Source organism: Artemia sp. Qi Xiang Cuo, chromosome 21 (assembly GCF_049724085.1).
Source record: "Artemia sp. Qi Xiang Cuo chromosome 21, ASM4972408v1, whole genome shotgun sequence".
Lineage (NCBI taxonomy): Eukaryota > Metazoa > Arthropoda > Branchiopoda > Anostraca > Artemiidae > Artemia > Artemia sp. Qi Xiang Cuo.
This window is the reverse complement of record NC_142814.1, coordinates 19,127,561-19,146,683: the sequence shown is the minus strand read 5'-3', so window position 1 is coordinate 19,146,683 and position 19,123 is coordinate 19,127,561. Positions and strand designations below refer to the sequence as shown.

The 19,123-nt window shown below is 35.5% G+C and overlaps 1 protein-coding gene across 2 annotated transcripts in view; it reads right to left on the bottom strand.

Annotated features, from left to right (window-relative positions):
• Surf4 (Surfeit locus protein 4) overlaps positions 1-19,123 on the bottom strand; it is a 35,214-nt gene that overhangs the window by 15,024 nt on the left and 1,067 nt on the right. Inside the window, exons 1-3 of one of the 2 annotated variants that reach the window (XM_089107096.1) lie at positions 17,268-17,326; positions 7,991-8,076; positions 716-979 (exon numbers count right to left, since the gene is read on the bottom strand). In XM_089107096.1, the coding sequence (XP_088963222.1) occupies positions 716-979; positions 7,991-8,047 (321 nt within the window). In that variant the 5' untranslated portion in view covers positions 8,048-8,076; positions 17,268-17,326. Of the gene's footprint in view, positions 1-715; positions 980-7,990; positions 8,077-17,267; positions 17,327-19,123 lie in introns of those variants that run through there. The other variant, XM_089107095.1, reaches the window with a different exon arrangement.

Genomic DNA, 19,123 nt, shown 5'->3' with positions numbered 1-19,123 from the left:
ATATATATATATATATATATATATATATATATATATATATATATATATATATATATATATATATATATATATATATATATATATATATATATATATATATATATATATATATATATATATATATATATATATATATATATATATATATATATATATATGTATATTAATATCTATTATCATGATATAATATAATAAAGTTAAGACCTCGTTTTTGTTCTCGATTCTTATTTTAATTCAATCAGACAAGCTTTTTATGCCTCTTTACACCTCAAAAGACAGTATCGTTTTCCTTCTTTTCCTAAAGGGGTCAGCAGCCGAGAATGTTCCGGTAGGGCCGTAAAGAGACTATATTTTTCATCTGTTCATAAAAGTCTCACTTTTGGGTTAACATTGTGTTAATTTTTGGATTTATGGCCCTTTTGTAAATGAAATTCTTACCAGGCATGAGCACAATGGACTAGAGGTAAAGAAGTGAGCACAAGAGGTAAACACATGAGCACATGAGCACAAGAGGTAAAGAAGTACCCCAGCAGAGGCAACAGCATACATCCACAGAGGGGAGGCCACCCCCTCACTTTGCCTATAAATTGCAGTTTAAATATATATAACTTTTGTGTTTTTATGATTCTCTAAAACTCTTTTGCCCCCCCCCCCCAACTGCCATGCCTGTATATATCTATTGGTTGATGTATTTTATAAACAAAACGCTTAATACCTGCATCATTACAATGGAAAAGAGAAGAATACATGCGATGGCAACACGGAGCCTGAACAGCACCATAAAGCATCCAGCTAACTGACCACCCATGTTAAAAATAACAAATATGGTTGCCAAAAATCGTCCACAACCCCAGGAAATGTCCATATAATCTCTTTGTTCATTCCACTGAAAGTACATTCGGATCCCATCTTCTAAAAACGTAGAAATCAAACATAGTCTAGCAATTGTTGGTAAAAATAACTTTGAGCGGCGTAGAACCTAAAAAAAAATGAAGGCAACAATGAGAATATTGAACGAGATAATGAAATGAAAATAATAAAGACTGGTAAACCTGTGTTGGGGATGAAACTCGTTTATAACGACAGAAAATAAATAATAATAAGGAAGTTAACATAATTAAAAAAAAAACAAGGTAAGTTGTATTGACAGATAGCCTCAGTTTGCACATGAGGGGTTAGAAATTAATAGAACTGGGGATTTGGGATGGAATAGTCTGGTCATTCAGACTGGTGACATTTATATGGATCCTCTGGAAGGCAAAGAAATTTTTTTAAACAGCCGTAAATTGGACAAATTTACATTTACACACATTGAGCAAATTTGCCTATAAATTGGCCGTAAATTTGGGTAATTATACATACAACAGCAAAAAGTCTACTACCAGCCACCCAGATATTTCAGCTGTACACATTAGCAGACACTAATTGACAGTTCGTTATTGGCAGACAAAATATCAACCCTGAAAAGATCTAAAATATTCTAAAATAATATAATTTGTGATCCCAATCTCTACTATTAAAAGCTAGAACTTACAAAGACCTATCACAAGTCAGGAGGGATATTTCAATTTATTTGTGATATGAAACTGTGTCAACTCCTGGGGATTGTCAAGTATATAATTAAAATATTCATAATTTTGTTTGCATATTTCCCTTCGCACTCTCTTGAAAATGTCACCCCATTTCGTTCTTTGCATTTTCATTTCTTGCTTGTTAGATGGAAAGCCCGTGTGGTCTTTGCAGAAGATTAGAGGAAAGTGGGGGACGTTAGAATTTACCAATTAAAAATATCTGTTAGATTGCTTAGTTCTACCAAAAAAACAATGTTTCCTTCTTTTTTTGCAATATTAAACGAATTTTCTAATTGACTTAAAGTCACATCCATGGCTCGTTGTATAATTCAAGGGACTGTATGTGTATAGGGGTTTCGGACTAGGCGGTTCTAATGGTGTACTTTGTGGTTTGAATATGACATTGGAGCACATTCTTTTACGCATATATAGCTTCAGAATATACAACTTGTACACAGAAAAATATGCTCCCTTCTATATTTTTTTTTCTCAAGAGACCACTATAGGCAAGTTCAATGTAGCATCAACACCACTGATTGTATGCAGGCCTACTCCTTCTTTTCTGAATGTTTGTAGACATTATGAAGGTTTTGAAAACCTGATAGTTCTTAAATATTTTTAATAATTTTTAATATTTTAATATAATAAATTTTTAAATATTTTCTAAATATTTAGCAAATTGTGTAATTTTGGTTAAGTTCTAGCAGTCATAACTAGAAAACTAAAATCCAGGTAACTGATATAAAATTTCAGAAAAGAAAAGTTATATATATATATATATATATATATATATATATATATATATATATATATATATATATATCACTCCATAAGGCAGGGAAATCCTTAAAATTAGTTGTAAAAATAAGATTTTTAGTAGTTTTGGACAACCTTACCCTCCCTAAGAAAAATATTCTGAAGCCACTGATATGTGCACCTATGTTCATGGGAACAAAGGGTGGGGGGAGGCATCAGGTCAATACCCCCCCCCCACAGAAATCCTAAATATTCATAGATTTTTTGCTATTTCCTGTTCAAATTATGATATAAAATTTGTTTTTAATTATTGATGCCTCTATTTTTTTAATTATTCCCCCCCCATAAAAAATAAATAAAGAGGGACAATCTTTAAGAATAGTGGCAAAAGTAAAACTTCTAGCAGTTTCAGACAACCTTACCCTCTTTTGGGAGAAATACTCTGGAGCTTTTGGTATGTACACCTATGGTCATGGGCACCCAAAAGTGCAGGGAGGGGTTAGACCAATAACCCCCCCCCCCCAAGAATCTTAATATTCTTGATATTTAATATTTATTCTTAATATTCCCCCCCCCCCCAAATATTCTTGAACTTCTGGGCACTTCGTATTTAACTCATCATATACAATATATTTTTAATTACCCCCCCCCCCCCCACATACACAAAAAATCTTGTGTATAGGCCTGGCAGAACGCTTCATCCCCCATAAAAATTCATCTATGTGTGCTTATGGTTACTCCTCTAGAGCCACCTCCTTAAGGGGTGGCACCTCTCTTCACATAACAGAAGCATAAAACCTCCTGACAAAACTGGGCAACACAGAGGCCAGATTGGGCACTTTTGGTATACATGGTGTGCTAAAGTACATATTAAAAGTAATAGACATGCAAAATGTGTGCTGAGACTTCTTGCTCAGATGTGGCATCAGGTGGGCCTGCGAGACTTGATCAAAACTATCTTACTCCTAGGAGCAGAGAAGTCTTACTAGTAAGGAAAGAATCCAAAGATATTTTCCAGGGACATAAAGAATAGGTTTCCAACCAAAATATCCAATACTTTTGAGATTGCCCATACCACACTTACCTGTACAGATACCATATATATATATATATATATATATATATATATCTACATGCACCCTGTGCACATTTTATTATTATTTATTGAAAACCCATCTTCACACAAAAAGAAAAGGATAGAGCACTACAAAAAAAGCAAAAGGGCACTATACAACTATGACAGTGTAACTAATGTAGAAGGAGTTGGCTCCAAGAATGGTTTGAAATTTTTTGGTTGTATTTTTCTACAAGTTTAGCAACAGCTATAGAAGGGTCTGCTATATGCAGACTACTAATGATCTTTGATCTATGGGTCCAGATTGGATATCTCAGTAGGTATATGCGTTAGACCTTTCGGTCACGGTGTTCTCACCTAAAGACATACTCTAAATTAGACCCCGACACCGCACCGGCGAACAACCAAAAATGCCACCAACGAGAGGCCCGGTAAATCACCGCCGAAATGTCACTACGCCGCCGGCACTCCTCAGGCACGCCGCCGCCGGCAGAGGCGGCGGCATTTGTCTGACTTTGAATTAATTTTGCGGCAACTCTTTATTGCGTCAACCGCAAAGTCGGAGCTTTTCTTTCTCGTGTGGTTTAGTAGTTCGACTTTCCTGATTAGAAATCAAGGAGGGCTTGCAATATCCCCAAATTTTCGGGGTTTTACCCAAAAATCTATGCGTCACCTTGGAAAAAAAAAAAATTTTGGTTCCCCGAATCCCCGAAAATCACCCAATCACGGTGCCACCCCTAGCGATTTATCACCAGTGACTTTCCCTGCCAAATATTACTTTGCATACCATAATTCTTCACTACTCTCTTGCTCGTTAATTTTCGTCTCTTTTGTTACTTTGCATAAAAATCAGACAGATGCAATTGCAATATACACAGTTCTTTGTTGACAAAAAAGTATCGTCTTTATAAAATGAGATTAGACCATTTTGAATGCAGTTTCCCAATTGCTATTTCTTACATCATTTGTAGTCAAGAATTTTATTTTTAAGTTGAATAGAACGTATTCACTACTATACAACTTCAGTTAGATTTTAAAATTGATAGTCGACAGTTGTTTCTACAGCTGAATCGTAAGTTGGCAGAATTGTTTTCTTTTGCTGTTTTTAGATAAGATTTTCTTAATGTGTTTTTAGGTAGGGAGGTATTATATTTAAACGACAATATCTCGATTTTTTTTTATTGAAATCAGGGATGCCAAAAAGTTTTTTTTTTTAAATTTAAAGCAGAGACGGTATCCTATCATGGTGGTATCCAGAGGGGTGGGGGGGGGGGGTTGGGAGCAATCATATTTAAATGATAATACCTCAATTTTTTTAAGCAGGGATGCCAATTAGTTAATTATCTTTTTTTTTTAATGTAAAGCAGAGACGGTATCCTATCAAGATGGTATCCAGAGGGGGAGACATAGGGAGTTATTATATTTAAGTGATAGTACCTTGATTTTTATTATTGAAAGCAGGGATGCCAAAAAATTATTTTTATTAATTTAAAGTAGAGACGGTATTCTATCAAGGTGGTATCCAGAGGGAGAGGGGTTAGGGAGGTATTATATTTAAATGAAAACATCTCAAATTTATTTATTTTTTAAAGCAGGGGTGCCAAAAAGTTATTTTTTTTTAATTTAAAGCAGAGACGGTATCCTATCAAGGGGGTATCCAGAGGGGGTGGGGGTAGTGAAGTATTATATTTAAATGATAATATTTTGAGTTTTTTATTGAAAGCAGGGATGCCAAAAAGTTAATTATTTTTTTAATTTAAAGCAGACACGGATCTTATAGAACATTATATGGCTGCTTTAAAACAATAAAAAAGGGAGTGTGAAGGGAGGTGAGAGACTTTTACAAGAATATGACAGTTTGGTTGCTACCAGCAGCTACTAGGTGGAGTATCCTATGAAAGTGTACTGTCAATGAGTAGAGAAAGTAAATTTGTAAATTTAAACTGTGATTTGAGAAAGACTGATGAAAATATTGTTTGCAGTCAACATTGATCATGCCTGCGGCGCCCGTCGACATCTTACCGGCGGCGTGCCGGTGGCACACCTCCGCTGCTGTTTTTGGCCCCGCCGCCGCCGGTCTTCCCTCATCGGCGCGGCGCCGGGGTCTACTCTAAATGTCTTATTTTCAAAACCGCATAAAACAGTGCGACTTCGAAGATTTGCGCTCCATACTCTCCTATGTTGAAAAACATCAGTGGTAGAATTTTCATCCAAATTACATCAAATTTCAGCTTTTGTGTTTTTTTTTAAGTTGAACTCCTGAAGTTGTGTGCCAGGAAATGGGCGTACCAGGTATATTTATGCCAGTTCTACTGCAGTTCTATGAAAATAATTCTACAGAAAAAAATACTGATATTTTGTAGTTTATGTTCAGAGCCATCTGTGGGCACTTATCTCCGGCAATAAAATCTACAATCAGGGTTGTCTGATGTTCTTCTCAGAGGACAATGTGATTTGCATTCAATTTTTCATCTAATTTCAGCAGTTTTTGGTTGTGTTATTTTTAGCGTATTCTTCTTTATGTTTTGCTGTTGCTGTTTTGTGTTATGCACCCAACAAGGAGAGTCCAGTATGCAGATACTGTCAATGAATTGGCCGAGATATATTCCAATTTGTCTGAGCTTTCTAACTTGCCAAACTCAGATGATGAAGGGGAGGATTGGACACTGTCGATTGTGCACAACCAGAGTAATGACACTGAAATGTCATTGGAAAGTGTTGAGAAAGAAGATGCTGTACCCAATGCCACAGCAGCATCAAATCCAAAGCAGCATTGACTGATCTGGAAAAACGCTACGTTTAAAAAAGGTGTCCATGATTGCAGACCAAGTCCACAAACAGTTGGATGTGAAGAACCTATGCAATACTTCAATGAATATTTCGATTTGAACTTTTATAAACTTGCAGCAGAAAAAACAAACATATACTCTGACCCTACAAATTTTTGGAACTGGAACTGAAACAGGAACAAATATCGGTACTACTGCTATGAAAATTAATAAATTCAATGGAATTCACACACAGATTTTGCCAACTTCTGATCTTCTTTCACATGGTCAACAAAAATGCCAGAGATCCTCAGAACCCGGATTGGTTATGGAAGGTGTGACCTGTCATTGACCAAGTCTTGCAATGGAAAATAAAGAGTATCATATCTTGTGATAAAATTTCAGTTGGTAAACAAATGGTTCCTTACACAGGAACTTTTGATATTAAACGGTATATACATGGCAAACCAATCCCATGGGATATAAAGTTCTTTTTGCTCTGCAAAAGCAATGGCCTAATTCTAACCTTTGATGTTCTTCTTGGAAGAAGAGTGTCCTTACTGACGAATAGAACGAGTTTGTATTAGGTCCAGGTATGGTTCTAGCCTTCGTAAGTGATGTGCACTCTTTCCTTATATAAAACTTTTCTTTAGCAACTTCTTTACAGGCACATCTCTGATACAAGAACTGGAAAAGAACAGGGTTATATGGTACAGGTACCATAAGAACAAACACGGTGCATGGCACAAAGCTCAACTCTGGTATAACTCAAGAAAAGAGGCAGAGGATCTTACCATTAATTAGTAAGCAGCAACTTATGTCTGGTGGAGTGGATGGACTGAAGGTCGTTCTTTATTGCTTCAAATATGATAAGAGGTGGAGAAGTGAAAGAAGTGAAGAAATTGTGAAAAAAAGGCTGAAGTACTGGTTTGGTAGCTGGAAGCTATTGCAGTGTATAACTGGTCTAAGGGTAGAGTCAACAAACTCAACCAAATGGTTTTGTATTATCAAGTCTTCATTTGGTTCAAGAAGTGGACACCATGGCTTGTGTTCCACCTGATCAACTTGGCAATAGTGAATTGCTGGTTTGAAAACGCAGAATTTCAGAAGGCCCTAAAGTCCAAACCCTTTACAGATTCTCTGGCTTTTATGTCTAGAGATCGCTGGGTCTCTCATTGCCAGCAAAGAGGTGACACCCATGAGACGAGGGAGATTACGCTCGGTCCCTCTACCAACGACAAGGAAAATGATACGATGGCCCCTCTGTTGCTGCTCCCTCCCCAAAAGAGGAAGGTAAAATTCCAAAGACATGCTTTGCTGTGAAAGGGAATTTTTCTTCCATTGGCCTGAAAAAAATAAAGTTAAAAAAACGTACAAAATGCCCCATGCATCATGAAAACCCACTTTGGCTGCACCAAATCCAAGTTCCTATTATGCCTGAAGGAAGCCAAAAACTGCTTTGTAAAATTTCCTACTCCTAAATAAGATAATAAAATGAGATAGGAATGTAATTAAGTGAGATAAGAACATATTTGGTAACCTTGGCTTCTCTGTTTTTTTTTTTTTTAGATATTTTATTTGAATACATAAATAGTGTCATTTTATCTTCAGACAAGTATGTTCAAGATCAGGCACAACGAAAGATGTAAAAATTCTGAGAAAAATACTGTATCATCTCGGTGTGTCAGAAGCTCTAAAAACATTTGTTGCACAATTTTCATCCTTTCCAATAAAATTCATGACTTAAAGGGTTGAGGTCCCTTAAGACCTAATGGCACAACAATTCATAAATCCCCAGAAAAGGAAACAAATATCTTTACCTCATCTGCAATTTCCTCTCCTTTGCTAATTAGCTGATTTGTATTAAATCCTGACATAATGATGATTCTATCCTTTTCCACCAATCCTAAAAATAAAATACTTAACAACATTGTTGACTGATACTGGTATTGCTAGCACTCCTAGGCAGGCTGACTGTGTGCATCTCCTCGGACATTGTTGACTATGTATGTGAAGCTGCATTGAAAAAGAATTAAAAAGCTGTAAGGACATGGACTATCTTTAAAGGGTGTGTTGATGCCTAAACTGAAAAAAAGTGCTAAATTAAACCATTGAGCAGTGACTAAAATCTACAGAACTTCAGTCATTAAAGATTAAATAATGACAAGATCTCAACTTACAAACTACAGGGTGTCCACAAAGTCTGGATAGATACAAATTTCATTTTTTAGATTTGTACAAAACAACACTGAACAAAACAAATTTATTTAACAATAACATATGTAGAATTGTATTTTCAATATGATTTTGATTAGTTGCCTTTGTAAATTCAGGTGAACTTGATTGAATAGGTGGACATTGCTGTCCATTTCAGCCAATTTATATGAAAAACGAATTTGTCTGAAAATTTTATCATATTTTATTCCTTTATCTTGTTACTTTTTTATCTTATTTTATCTTTAGATTATCTGATCTATTCATCTGAAAAATCTAAACTTGTATGCATACTTTACACAGTTGCCACGCTTTACAAGACTAAATGTCTGGGCTTAAAAACAAAATATGTCCAACAGGGCACAAAACAAGTAAGGTAAGTAACAGCAATTGTATGATCACAGAGTTATTAAAAACTGATGTGCCTCCTTTCTTTGTTGTGCAGCCTCATTAAGCACAACATAATATCCTAGAAAGTTGAGTAAGGACTGATTCTGGCAACTGCTGATATCCCAGTGTCCATTTACGGTAGGAAAGGTGGCTGAATATTCTTTTTGAACCCTAAATGGTATCAGAGCTACAATTTGAAATAGCTATTTTGATCTGAAAAGATGACATAAAAAAAACATGTTATGGCATGATGTGTGCTAGACTGGAGATGTATGTTATGTGAATAACCCACTTAAGAGTAAGGCTTAAAAGGTATATTCAGTGAGCAGGAAAGTGTAAATATTATATGTTGCTGAAATTAAAATCATGTGATGATTGATAGCCAACAAGATAAAATATTTTAGGTCAATTTTGGAACTACTTTAACTATATTTGAGGCACTGAAACTGAATATAGAATTAATTTTTGTCTGTATCCATGTATCTAGCAATGTTTTTTCTTATTTGGGACATCCAAATGTGAATGTTTAAAATCTTACTTTTAAAAGAAAGCACATCCAAATTGCTGCAAATGACCATATTATCATAAGCTATAGGATTAAACCATACCCAAAAAGATTGTTATTTAGAAAACATCTGTATATACTGATTATAGTCTAATCCAATGGGAACTAGCAGAATGCAACTGGTCCTTCATTGATGCAATGAGTGTATATGATTCATGATATTGCTTGATGTTGTCAATAGACATTCATCTACAAAATGGATTCACACACCCAAAACCCTCCCATTTGTGTCAAAGGAATTAAAAATGGCCAGGAACAAGAAAAAAAAAGTTTGGTGGTTGTATTTACAGAATGTGAATAATGCATATCATTACCAAAGATATAAACAAGCAAGCAGCCAGGTGAAAAATAGCCCTAGAAAGATTTCTGAGCAGTATGAGAGGCAAAAGCTGCATCAGCTAAATCAAATCCTAAGAAAATTTGGAGTCATGCCTCAGATAAAAAGTCTGGAAGACATTCAGTTACCCAGCTGGCACATAATGGCTGTAAAATTGATCATCCCCAAGAAATAGCAAATTCCCTTAGTTTTCAATTTACCTCTATTTTCACACCTGTTGACATTGCTCCACTCCCAGATCCCCCCAAATATGACATAATAAATGTAATTCCACTTATTACTATCAATTGAGGTAACCTTGAAACCCATCTTAAAAACCAGAACCCAAATAAATCAGTTGGACCAAATGGCATTTCCCCTCAACTTCTCAAAGAAGCACAAGCTGAACTGCCTCTTCCTTTTACCCAACATTCTCACAGCAGCAACACTTTAAGAAATTTAAAATAAAATTTCTTGTGAAATATTTTTCTCAATTTATCAGTAGTGTACCAAACCAATCATGCTCAAAACCCTCCTCAGGGCCATACTGTGGTGTTTTCTTTTGTGGATGGTGAAATTTTCCCCACAGTAGAGTGCAGACGGTCTGGTATCACCCCATCCTGGTTGGTCAAGATCTCTATCTCATAGTTCATATGATAGTTCAAATTCTGAGAATGGGACAATGATTAGTGTTGGGGCTAATGTCACTATTGCTGATACTGGGTTTCAAGTGGTCCTTTCTAGGAGCGCCAAAAAAAGGAAAAAAATTTCCCTAATCAAAAGCATTTCCCCTCCCCCTGCCCAAGATTCTCCTCCCCAAAACTTGGTAATTTTCCTCAAAATTTCTCCTAATACCCCCTTTGAGATGAAAGAGATTACTACAATAAGGTTTGCATTCTTCAAATTGTTAAAATCAATGTTCTCTCTTAACATTAACCGTGATGAATCTTTGCTAATAGCTGTCCAAGATCAGAAATCAGCAAATATAATAACTAATCCAAAATCTCTACTGAATATCCCAATTAATTCATTTAAATGGAACCCAAACCAATCCCAAATAAAAATTGTAGTGTACAATGTCCCCCCACAAATACCTATTCAGGAGTTAAAAGAAGGGCTCTCAGATGGAGCTGGCAACACAATTCCTATTGAAGATCTCACCCAACTGGGTAAACCCAACTCTAATGGCCTAAAAACAAGTAGATCTTGCTTATTTACAATGAAGGAAAAAATTAATATCTTGGAAAAGTTATTCTTATTCAGGCAAATCAAACCACACAAGGCACACAGGCCAAAGCCTATCCAGTGTCAGAAGTGTCTCAAACTGGGGCACACAACAAACACATGCAGCGAAATTCTCCTAGCCTTTAGCAATTGTAAAGGCTCCCATCCTAAAGAATTGACAACTTGCAACAACACTCAGCCTACATGTATCAATATCAATTGTAAAGGCCCACATGAATCTACCAATAAATCACTATGCCCTGCATATAAGAAAAGAGCACTAACACTTCAAACAGCAACAGAGAAGGCCATTCCATGTCCTTTTGCAGCTATGAAAACAAATGCTGCCCAACCACGCCAAATAACACCCACAATGGAATCAACCAAAATTCCCAATGCAACAAATACCCCTTGAACCACTCCCTCCTCTAAGCCCCTTATCTCGAATCCATACACATCCAGCTCAAAGAATCACCAAGCCAACAAGCCTCCTCATCCATTGAGATGAGGTCTGCCTGGCACCCCTCCTAAGAAGAAACAAACCAAAAACTCTACTAGGAATTAATCCCTTAATTGACAAACCGGATCCACAACCAAACATGCAAACTCCAAATATATGCTTACTCATTCTAGACTGTAATGCAGTTCAGGCCATGAATATACAACAACTACAGAAAACAAAATCATAGCTGAATTGGCAAAAATCTACATCCCTAACCATATGCTCATTCAAGCAAAAAAGATCTTGCTTTACTATTAATAAAGCTTAATATTGATACACAGACATATGAAAAACAAATCAACACAACAACACATATCAATACTCCAGTGGAACGAACGATCACTTTCAGAAAATAAGTTGAATGAACTAATATCTTTTATGGATAATAAATCCATTGATATTGCTTGCCTCCAGGAAACTCATTTAACCCAAAATCAACAAATTAAGTCTCTGGGATTTACTATCCTGAGAAAGGATAGATCATTAGAGAGAAAAGAAGGAGGTCAAGTAGCTTTAATAATTAATAATAATATAAAATTCTGTGGCATCAACTTTCCAGATTTTGTAAATGATGTTGATGCAATTGGTATCAGATTTTGGCTGAATAATACAAAAATTACATAATAAGCTTTTATAACCCTAATGGCCGAACCACAGATGCCATAGATTTTTTCAGTTATATAAGCAATCCTGACATGTTGAAAAATCTCATTATTTGTGTAGATATTCATGCCCACAGCCTTTTGTGGGGGACTAAACCAGCAAAAAAAGCTGGTAAGTTTATTGAGTGTTTGATTTCAGATAATAATGAATTAGCTGTTGCTACCCCTCCAAACCTGAATACATATTTCAACCCCAAAAGCGGCAGTTTCTCTACAATTGATCTACAAATTGTGTCATTAAATATTTTGAATAAAATTTATATGAATAAAATTGATAGTCTATGTACATACCACTTTGCCATAGTTTGCTCCCCAAATGAACCTGCTGAAACTCTGTCACATACCACCAAATATATTAACACTAAAGCAAATTGGCCTATGTTCCAAAACAAGCTTAATGATGAAATTACAAGTTACACCCAAAATTCATGCAGTTTAAATGCAACAGCTGACACACATGCTGATGTTTTGGCATCCTCACTAATAAATACAGCTATTCATGCTATCCCCAGGACAACACCCCGGAAAACCTTCCCTAAACACATTCCCAAAGCACAGAGGACGAATGAGTGCCAAAATAAATGGAGAACAAAAAGGCACCTAGGAGAACATTCCTAAAAAAAACATCTCCTACTACATATTTAAGAAAATTACAAGCAGAATCTAATCTTAAAAGGACTATAATAAATGCTAAATATAACTACTGGACTAATTTTGCAAATAAACTCTCCAGAGAAACACATGAGCCAATTATACATGAAGTCATAAGCCACATCTGTGGGAAAAAACTTCCCCCAACCCACTCCAGTATAACCTAATACATAATAATACCCATTAGGACAGTGACAACGAAAAAGAAAAGGTATTTGCAACTCTTTTCATTAATAAGCTAACATCAAATAATTGCAGCAAAACTTCCCCAATTCTTATGAATCCAAGTTACCAACCTCACACAGGATCCAAGTATATAACCAGTTCACTTTCAATCCAGGAAATGAATAATGCAATACATCATATTAGGACCAGGACTACCAGCAGCTATGACAAGATACACCCTACATGAATAAAGAATCTCACCCCTTCATATAAACAGGAACTTCTAAATTGTTACAATCATGCTTTGGCTTCATCTACGTTGCCCAACATCTGGAAATTTTCGTCCTTCCTACCAATTTTAAAGAAAAATAAACCCAAATATAAACCTGAGTCTTATAGGCTTCTAATCATTGCTCATGTGATCGGAATAATAATGGAGGAAATGATCTATCATCAACTCCTCTGGTTAGTTGAAAACAAATAATATGATCCCTCACATTCAAACTGGTTTCAGGAAACACCACTCCTCAACAGATGCTTTCATATTGTTAACAAATGCAATAAATGAATCATTTTCAAAAAATAGTGTCCTAGTTGCAGCTTTCCTAGATTTTGAAGGGGCATATGACAATGTGAACCACCAAATCCTTCTAACTAAACTTGAAAACCTTGGACTACCCCCCAAGCTAGCATCTTTTATAAAATATTTCATAGAAAAGCAAATTTTCATTGTTTGTGTAGGTTCAGCCTCTTCGCCCCAAAAAACAATAACCAGAGTCCTTCCTCAGGGTGCAGTCCTGAGCTGCCTCCTCTTTGCTCTCTATCTCTGGGACATGAACCTCTACCACACAAATCTACAATATGCTGATGATCTGGTACTATGGTCATCTGGCAACACCTTTGAGATTGCACAGTCAAAGGTACAAAAGTCACTTTTCCAATTTGAAAATTTTTCTCAAAGTTCAGATTTACCGATTGCACCCACTAAGTCAAAAACAATCCAATTTCACCACAAGCGAAATTATGTTAATGCAAGACTAACTCTAAATGGAAAAACTATTCCAGAAGATAATCATATTAATTACCTAGGTCACATACTTGACCGAAAACTTAATTTCCACCTCCGCATTTCAAACACAATAAAAAAATGCTATAGAAAAACAATTATTCTAAAAAGACTTCTTTCTACACCCTGGGGTTGTAAGGAGAAAACCTTACTCCAGTTTTATAAGCCACATATAAGACCCCATATTGACTATGGCCTCATCATTTATGGTGCAAGGGGCAAAAATTGAAACAACACAAAATTATATAATACATCTCATATCTGGCAAAAGGAAACCCACAAGCACCAAGTTTCTGCTTATGGAGAGTGGATTAACAACAATAAGGGAGAAATATAGCTTTCTCTTGACAAAACATCTTACAAAAAATTGAAGCAAATAGCTCACACACCCTACATAATTGGTTAAGAAATCCAGCCATGTATAGAGGCATTGCAGATGAGTATCATCTGCAATATCCAGAAGAAGTTCCCTATACCTGCAAAGTCTATTGCACCTATTTTCCCCAAATCCCCTCCATGGAATTGGTCAACGCGCCCCCCTCAAAATTTAAAACAGTGTAATTTACTTAAAGAAATTGACCAATACCAATATTCAGAAGAAGTTCCCTGTACCCACAAAGTCTATTACACCAACTTACCCCTATACCCCTCCATGAAATTGGCCGATTTCCATAATAAATACTAATTTCTGAAAGTCGACTAAAAATTTCACTACCATTGCTTTCGGTCAGAAAAAATTAACTGGATTCAATACAATCATATATAAATACCATTTCCAAATTATTTTATCGATCGGTCCAAATTCAATGAGAGACACTTATCATTGTCTTAGTATTATTGATAATCTTGCTTCAAGTGGTATAAGAACTTATCTTCAGTATGTTCCTAGCCACTCTGGTATAAGTGGTAACCATCAGGTAGATGAAATAACAAAAAATGTTATAAATATTGAACAGCCAACTGGGAGACCAATACCCATTAGAGATATTTACCGACGGAGACTTTCAGATATTATGTTTAATAAGAACAACCCTAATATTTCCCCTTTTCCCAACAAGAATTTTTCTAAAATTTATCATAGAATTTGTTCTGGATCAAATGGGCTAAATTTTCTTACATTCTCTTATCAGTTTCCTAATTCAAGTGGTTCAGTTCCATTGTCCCCTCTTTGCAGTTATTGTAATATGAATAATGAAACAATTGACCACTGCCTATTTGAATATAATATGCTGACGTCTGCACAGTATAGCTTACATTTTAAACTGTTAAAGTGCTTAAATCACCACAAAATCTCAGTATCAGCCAAGAGCCTAGTCGACTATACCTGCACACAGAGTGCAGAAATTGATATTTATTGTCTTATATTCAAACTCCTTGAGTCAAAAGATCTACTGTAAGATATCTGAGGATATCTAATAAATAAGAGCCAACCAAGCCAGTAGCTCTGTTCAGCCCAGAGTGAAGCAAAAGGAAAATGGTTGAATAGTATTTGACAGAAAAGCCCGCCTGCATGAAATAAAGGAGGAAGAAGAAGTGTATACCTGCAGCAGTGGCGGATCCCGGGGGGGGGCGAGGGGGCGCGCGCCCTCCTCACAATCTAAAATAGTGTAATTTACTTAATTAACACAAGTTTGCATTAATTAAACTTGCTCCTAATGCAAGTTTATCAGATCCCCTATTTTGCCCCCCCCCCTAAAAAACCCTGGATCCACCACTGACCTACTGAATGGAAGTTAGCACATGTTAACCCAATCCACAAAGATGGTTACTAGAGATGAGGCAGTTAACTACAGACCAATAGTATCACCTCTGCTGTGGGAAAAATACTCAAAAGCATAGTCAACTCTGCAGTCATTCAACATCTGACTCAAAATAAGCTGTTGTCCCCGTGCCAGCATGGTTTACATTCTGCTAGATCAGTCGAGACCAACCCTATTGATACATATGAATATGTCACTGAACTTATAGACAGGGCTTTCCCAGTTGACATGATTATTATGGACTTCACTAAAGCATTTGATAAGGTGTGCAACAGATGACTGCATATTCACTACAGGTCCAGAGGACCTTAAAGCTCTCAAATGGATTAAGGTGACATTAAGCTTGAAGCTATTGGTATTAATACAGATACTATTGAATGGGTGATGCTTTTCCTTAGTAATAGAAAACAAGCAGTTAAAGTGTCTGGGGATAATGAACAATCGTGTCTCTCTGATGTTGTGGAAGTGAGAAGTGGAGGACCTCAAGGCACAGTCCTGGGCCCAACTTTATTTAATATTTTCATTAATGATGCAACTTAACACCAAAAATAAAATAAGCCTTTATGCAGATGATTCAAAAGTAATTGGTTCAGTTCCAAGTTTAGGAAAATTAGAAACCATTCAAGCCAATTTGGACTCATTTACTCACTGGGCAGGACCATCAGTTTTTTCAAAGCTCTATAAAGTTTTAATTCAACCTAAGCTATAGTTTGGCATGTGCATTGCAAACCCAATTAATAAATCTAACCAAGAAATTATAGAAGCAGTTCAGAGGTGTACAAATAAAAGCATTCAAGATTTCTATAACATTCCCTACCCCTCCTGGCTTGAAAAACTAGATTTACCCTCACTAACTTATTGCTGAAAGAGAGGGGATATGATTATGATATTCAAGCTGCTCAACCATAAAAAACCTATCCCAAATGTCTTTCAACCAGATGTCTCTTGAAGGACAAGAGGACATGATCAAAAACTTTTCAAGAAGCATAACAACTCAAGGTTATGTAGCAAATTCTTTTCTAATTGGGTGGTGAATCTATGGAACTCATTAGATCAGAAAACAGTCTCTTCTACCAGTATTGAGTCAGTCAAATCATCAGTTGATAAGGAATGGTGCAACAAGCTGTGGCAATTATTTTGGGACTCACCTGATCAGTCAGCACATAAATACAGGATCATCCTATTGCTGGCAAGTGTGAATTAAGGTAATTATCATCCTACTCATTTAATTTTGAATTCAATTTTTTTTTAATCATTATAATGTTGAATATAAAAGGTATAACAGGTTGTGTTTAAACTATCTATTGAACACAAAATCCAGAGGTAAGAAGAGCCATAAGTGGGGTAGCATAGCTGCAATGCTACTTGGCAGTTTTCATGGCCTACTGAAACTGTCAAAATACAAGTTATGCTGCTAAAGTGTTGGCAGCTTTTGGAATTCTGTCAAATTTTGCTACTGGCAGCTTTGAAACTTTTTCCATACCTGCATTTACCATTCTATTATGTGTGTTATTGAACAAACCAAAACAGGGCAGATGTTAAGGAAACACAAAAAATGTTAATGACACCATAAAGAGCTTACCTTTGATACTTTTGCAGTGGGTTTGGTGATTGAGATAAAAACTGGGGATAACATCTGGCTAGTGAAACTTTTATAGAACATTTATAGCACCAGGTTCAAAGCAATAGTCTGAATTTCAGAGTCTGAAATACATCTTTGCCAAGTTAATATTGGTGGAGTCACTAAAAAACATAGGAACTTGACTAATCCTTAGCAAAAGTAATATTTTATAGCTAGCAGCCAGAACTTCACAAGGACAATCATTGTTCTCAATTAATCAAATCACCTTAAGAAATCTTCAGTTTCTCTAAATTTCAACCAGGATGAGTTAAATAGTGAGCCTAGACTCTTTAAAAAATTTATTTTATAATTTTTGTGAAATCTTTTTTTATTGTGGCAATTTTTTTTTTAGTAAGTTTTGTTTTCTTTTTATTTGTTTATATGGAATTTGGCTTTGCACAGATTGTCCTACTGTGTTATTCACTGTCTTCACAGATTTCCTAGTTATCTTCTCTTGTTTTGTATGAGTTAAATGATCTTGTCATCAGTTAACAAAATCTTCTAAATTAAAGGGTTCCAACCAAACCACAGTTTGGCTGTTTCTATATAACCTCTTTTGGAAGTAATGTAGATAAAAGAACAAATAATAGCTTCAAAAGCTCTCCTGAAAAGTGGCAGTTTTGAACATAGGATAATTTCAACTGAAGCACATTTGAAAGTAAGATAGTTCACCCCAGTGTAGCAATGTGTCTGTTGAAGGAAGGGGTGTATTGTGAGGGTAACAACTAGCCTAGATTCTGTCATGTTGGAAAGAGCACAAAATAACAAATCTAATTGTGTGATTTTATTGTATGGTTGTTTTGTAGATAGACTAGGGCTATATTGGAGGAGAGGTATGGCTAAGAGTTGTCAAAAATTTGAACAAAACCATAAAATTGGCAATCTAAATATGTCTCTTTTTTTGTTCTAACATGTCTCCTTTTGATGAGCCACTAGGGTAAAAAATCAGTATCCAATTGAGCAAAATTATGTAAAACTAAAACCCTCACATCTTGTTACCAAAGAGGCATTGAGAAGAATTGTACATATAAATGAATAGCTAAAAATCTAAGCTATGCATCAATATAGTGATTATTAAAATTATTTAAGATCAAACACTTCAAATTATTAGTTTATTGACTAACCTACATGCACCTCTTTTTGGAAATACCAATTATCCTATTTTGATGTATATATCCTTTTGGTGTTTCAGTTTTATTCACATATTAACAGAAAGCTGATTTTCTTCTGACTCTAGAAATGTAACTTTTATTGCTTGATATTTAGGCTATTCTATAAATCACAAATATTAAATATAATTTTTCTTTTCAATTGCTTTTCAAAACAGAGACCATATTTTTAATTTATGCTGACAAAATATTGGTGAAAACTTTACCAAGAAGGAGGGGTTCTTGTTACTGCCCACACATTGCATCATGCTGTAGTAAAAAGGGGTGGTCCAAAAACCTATTGCTATTTTTCTAGAATGCCAAAGAAGAGTGGTCTTTCCAAAAAAGAGGTCTTTTACCCTATTCTTAAACTTTACCAAAAATCCATTGAATAGACTGTACATTGGCCTAATTTGGGGTCAAAGGGAATCACCTCACATTTAGAAATGGGTAATTGCCTGGATAACTCCCTAGAGAGAAGGAAACAAGTTCATTAAACAATTTTTAATTCATAATATGCAGAACAATCAGGCTAGTTAACACATTTTGCATGTAGCCACACTATACTTTAGGATGATCTGATAAACTTGCATTATGAGCAAGTTTAAATAATGCAATCTGGCATTAATAAATTACACTACTTGAGACTATGTTAGGGGGCACCCCCTG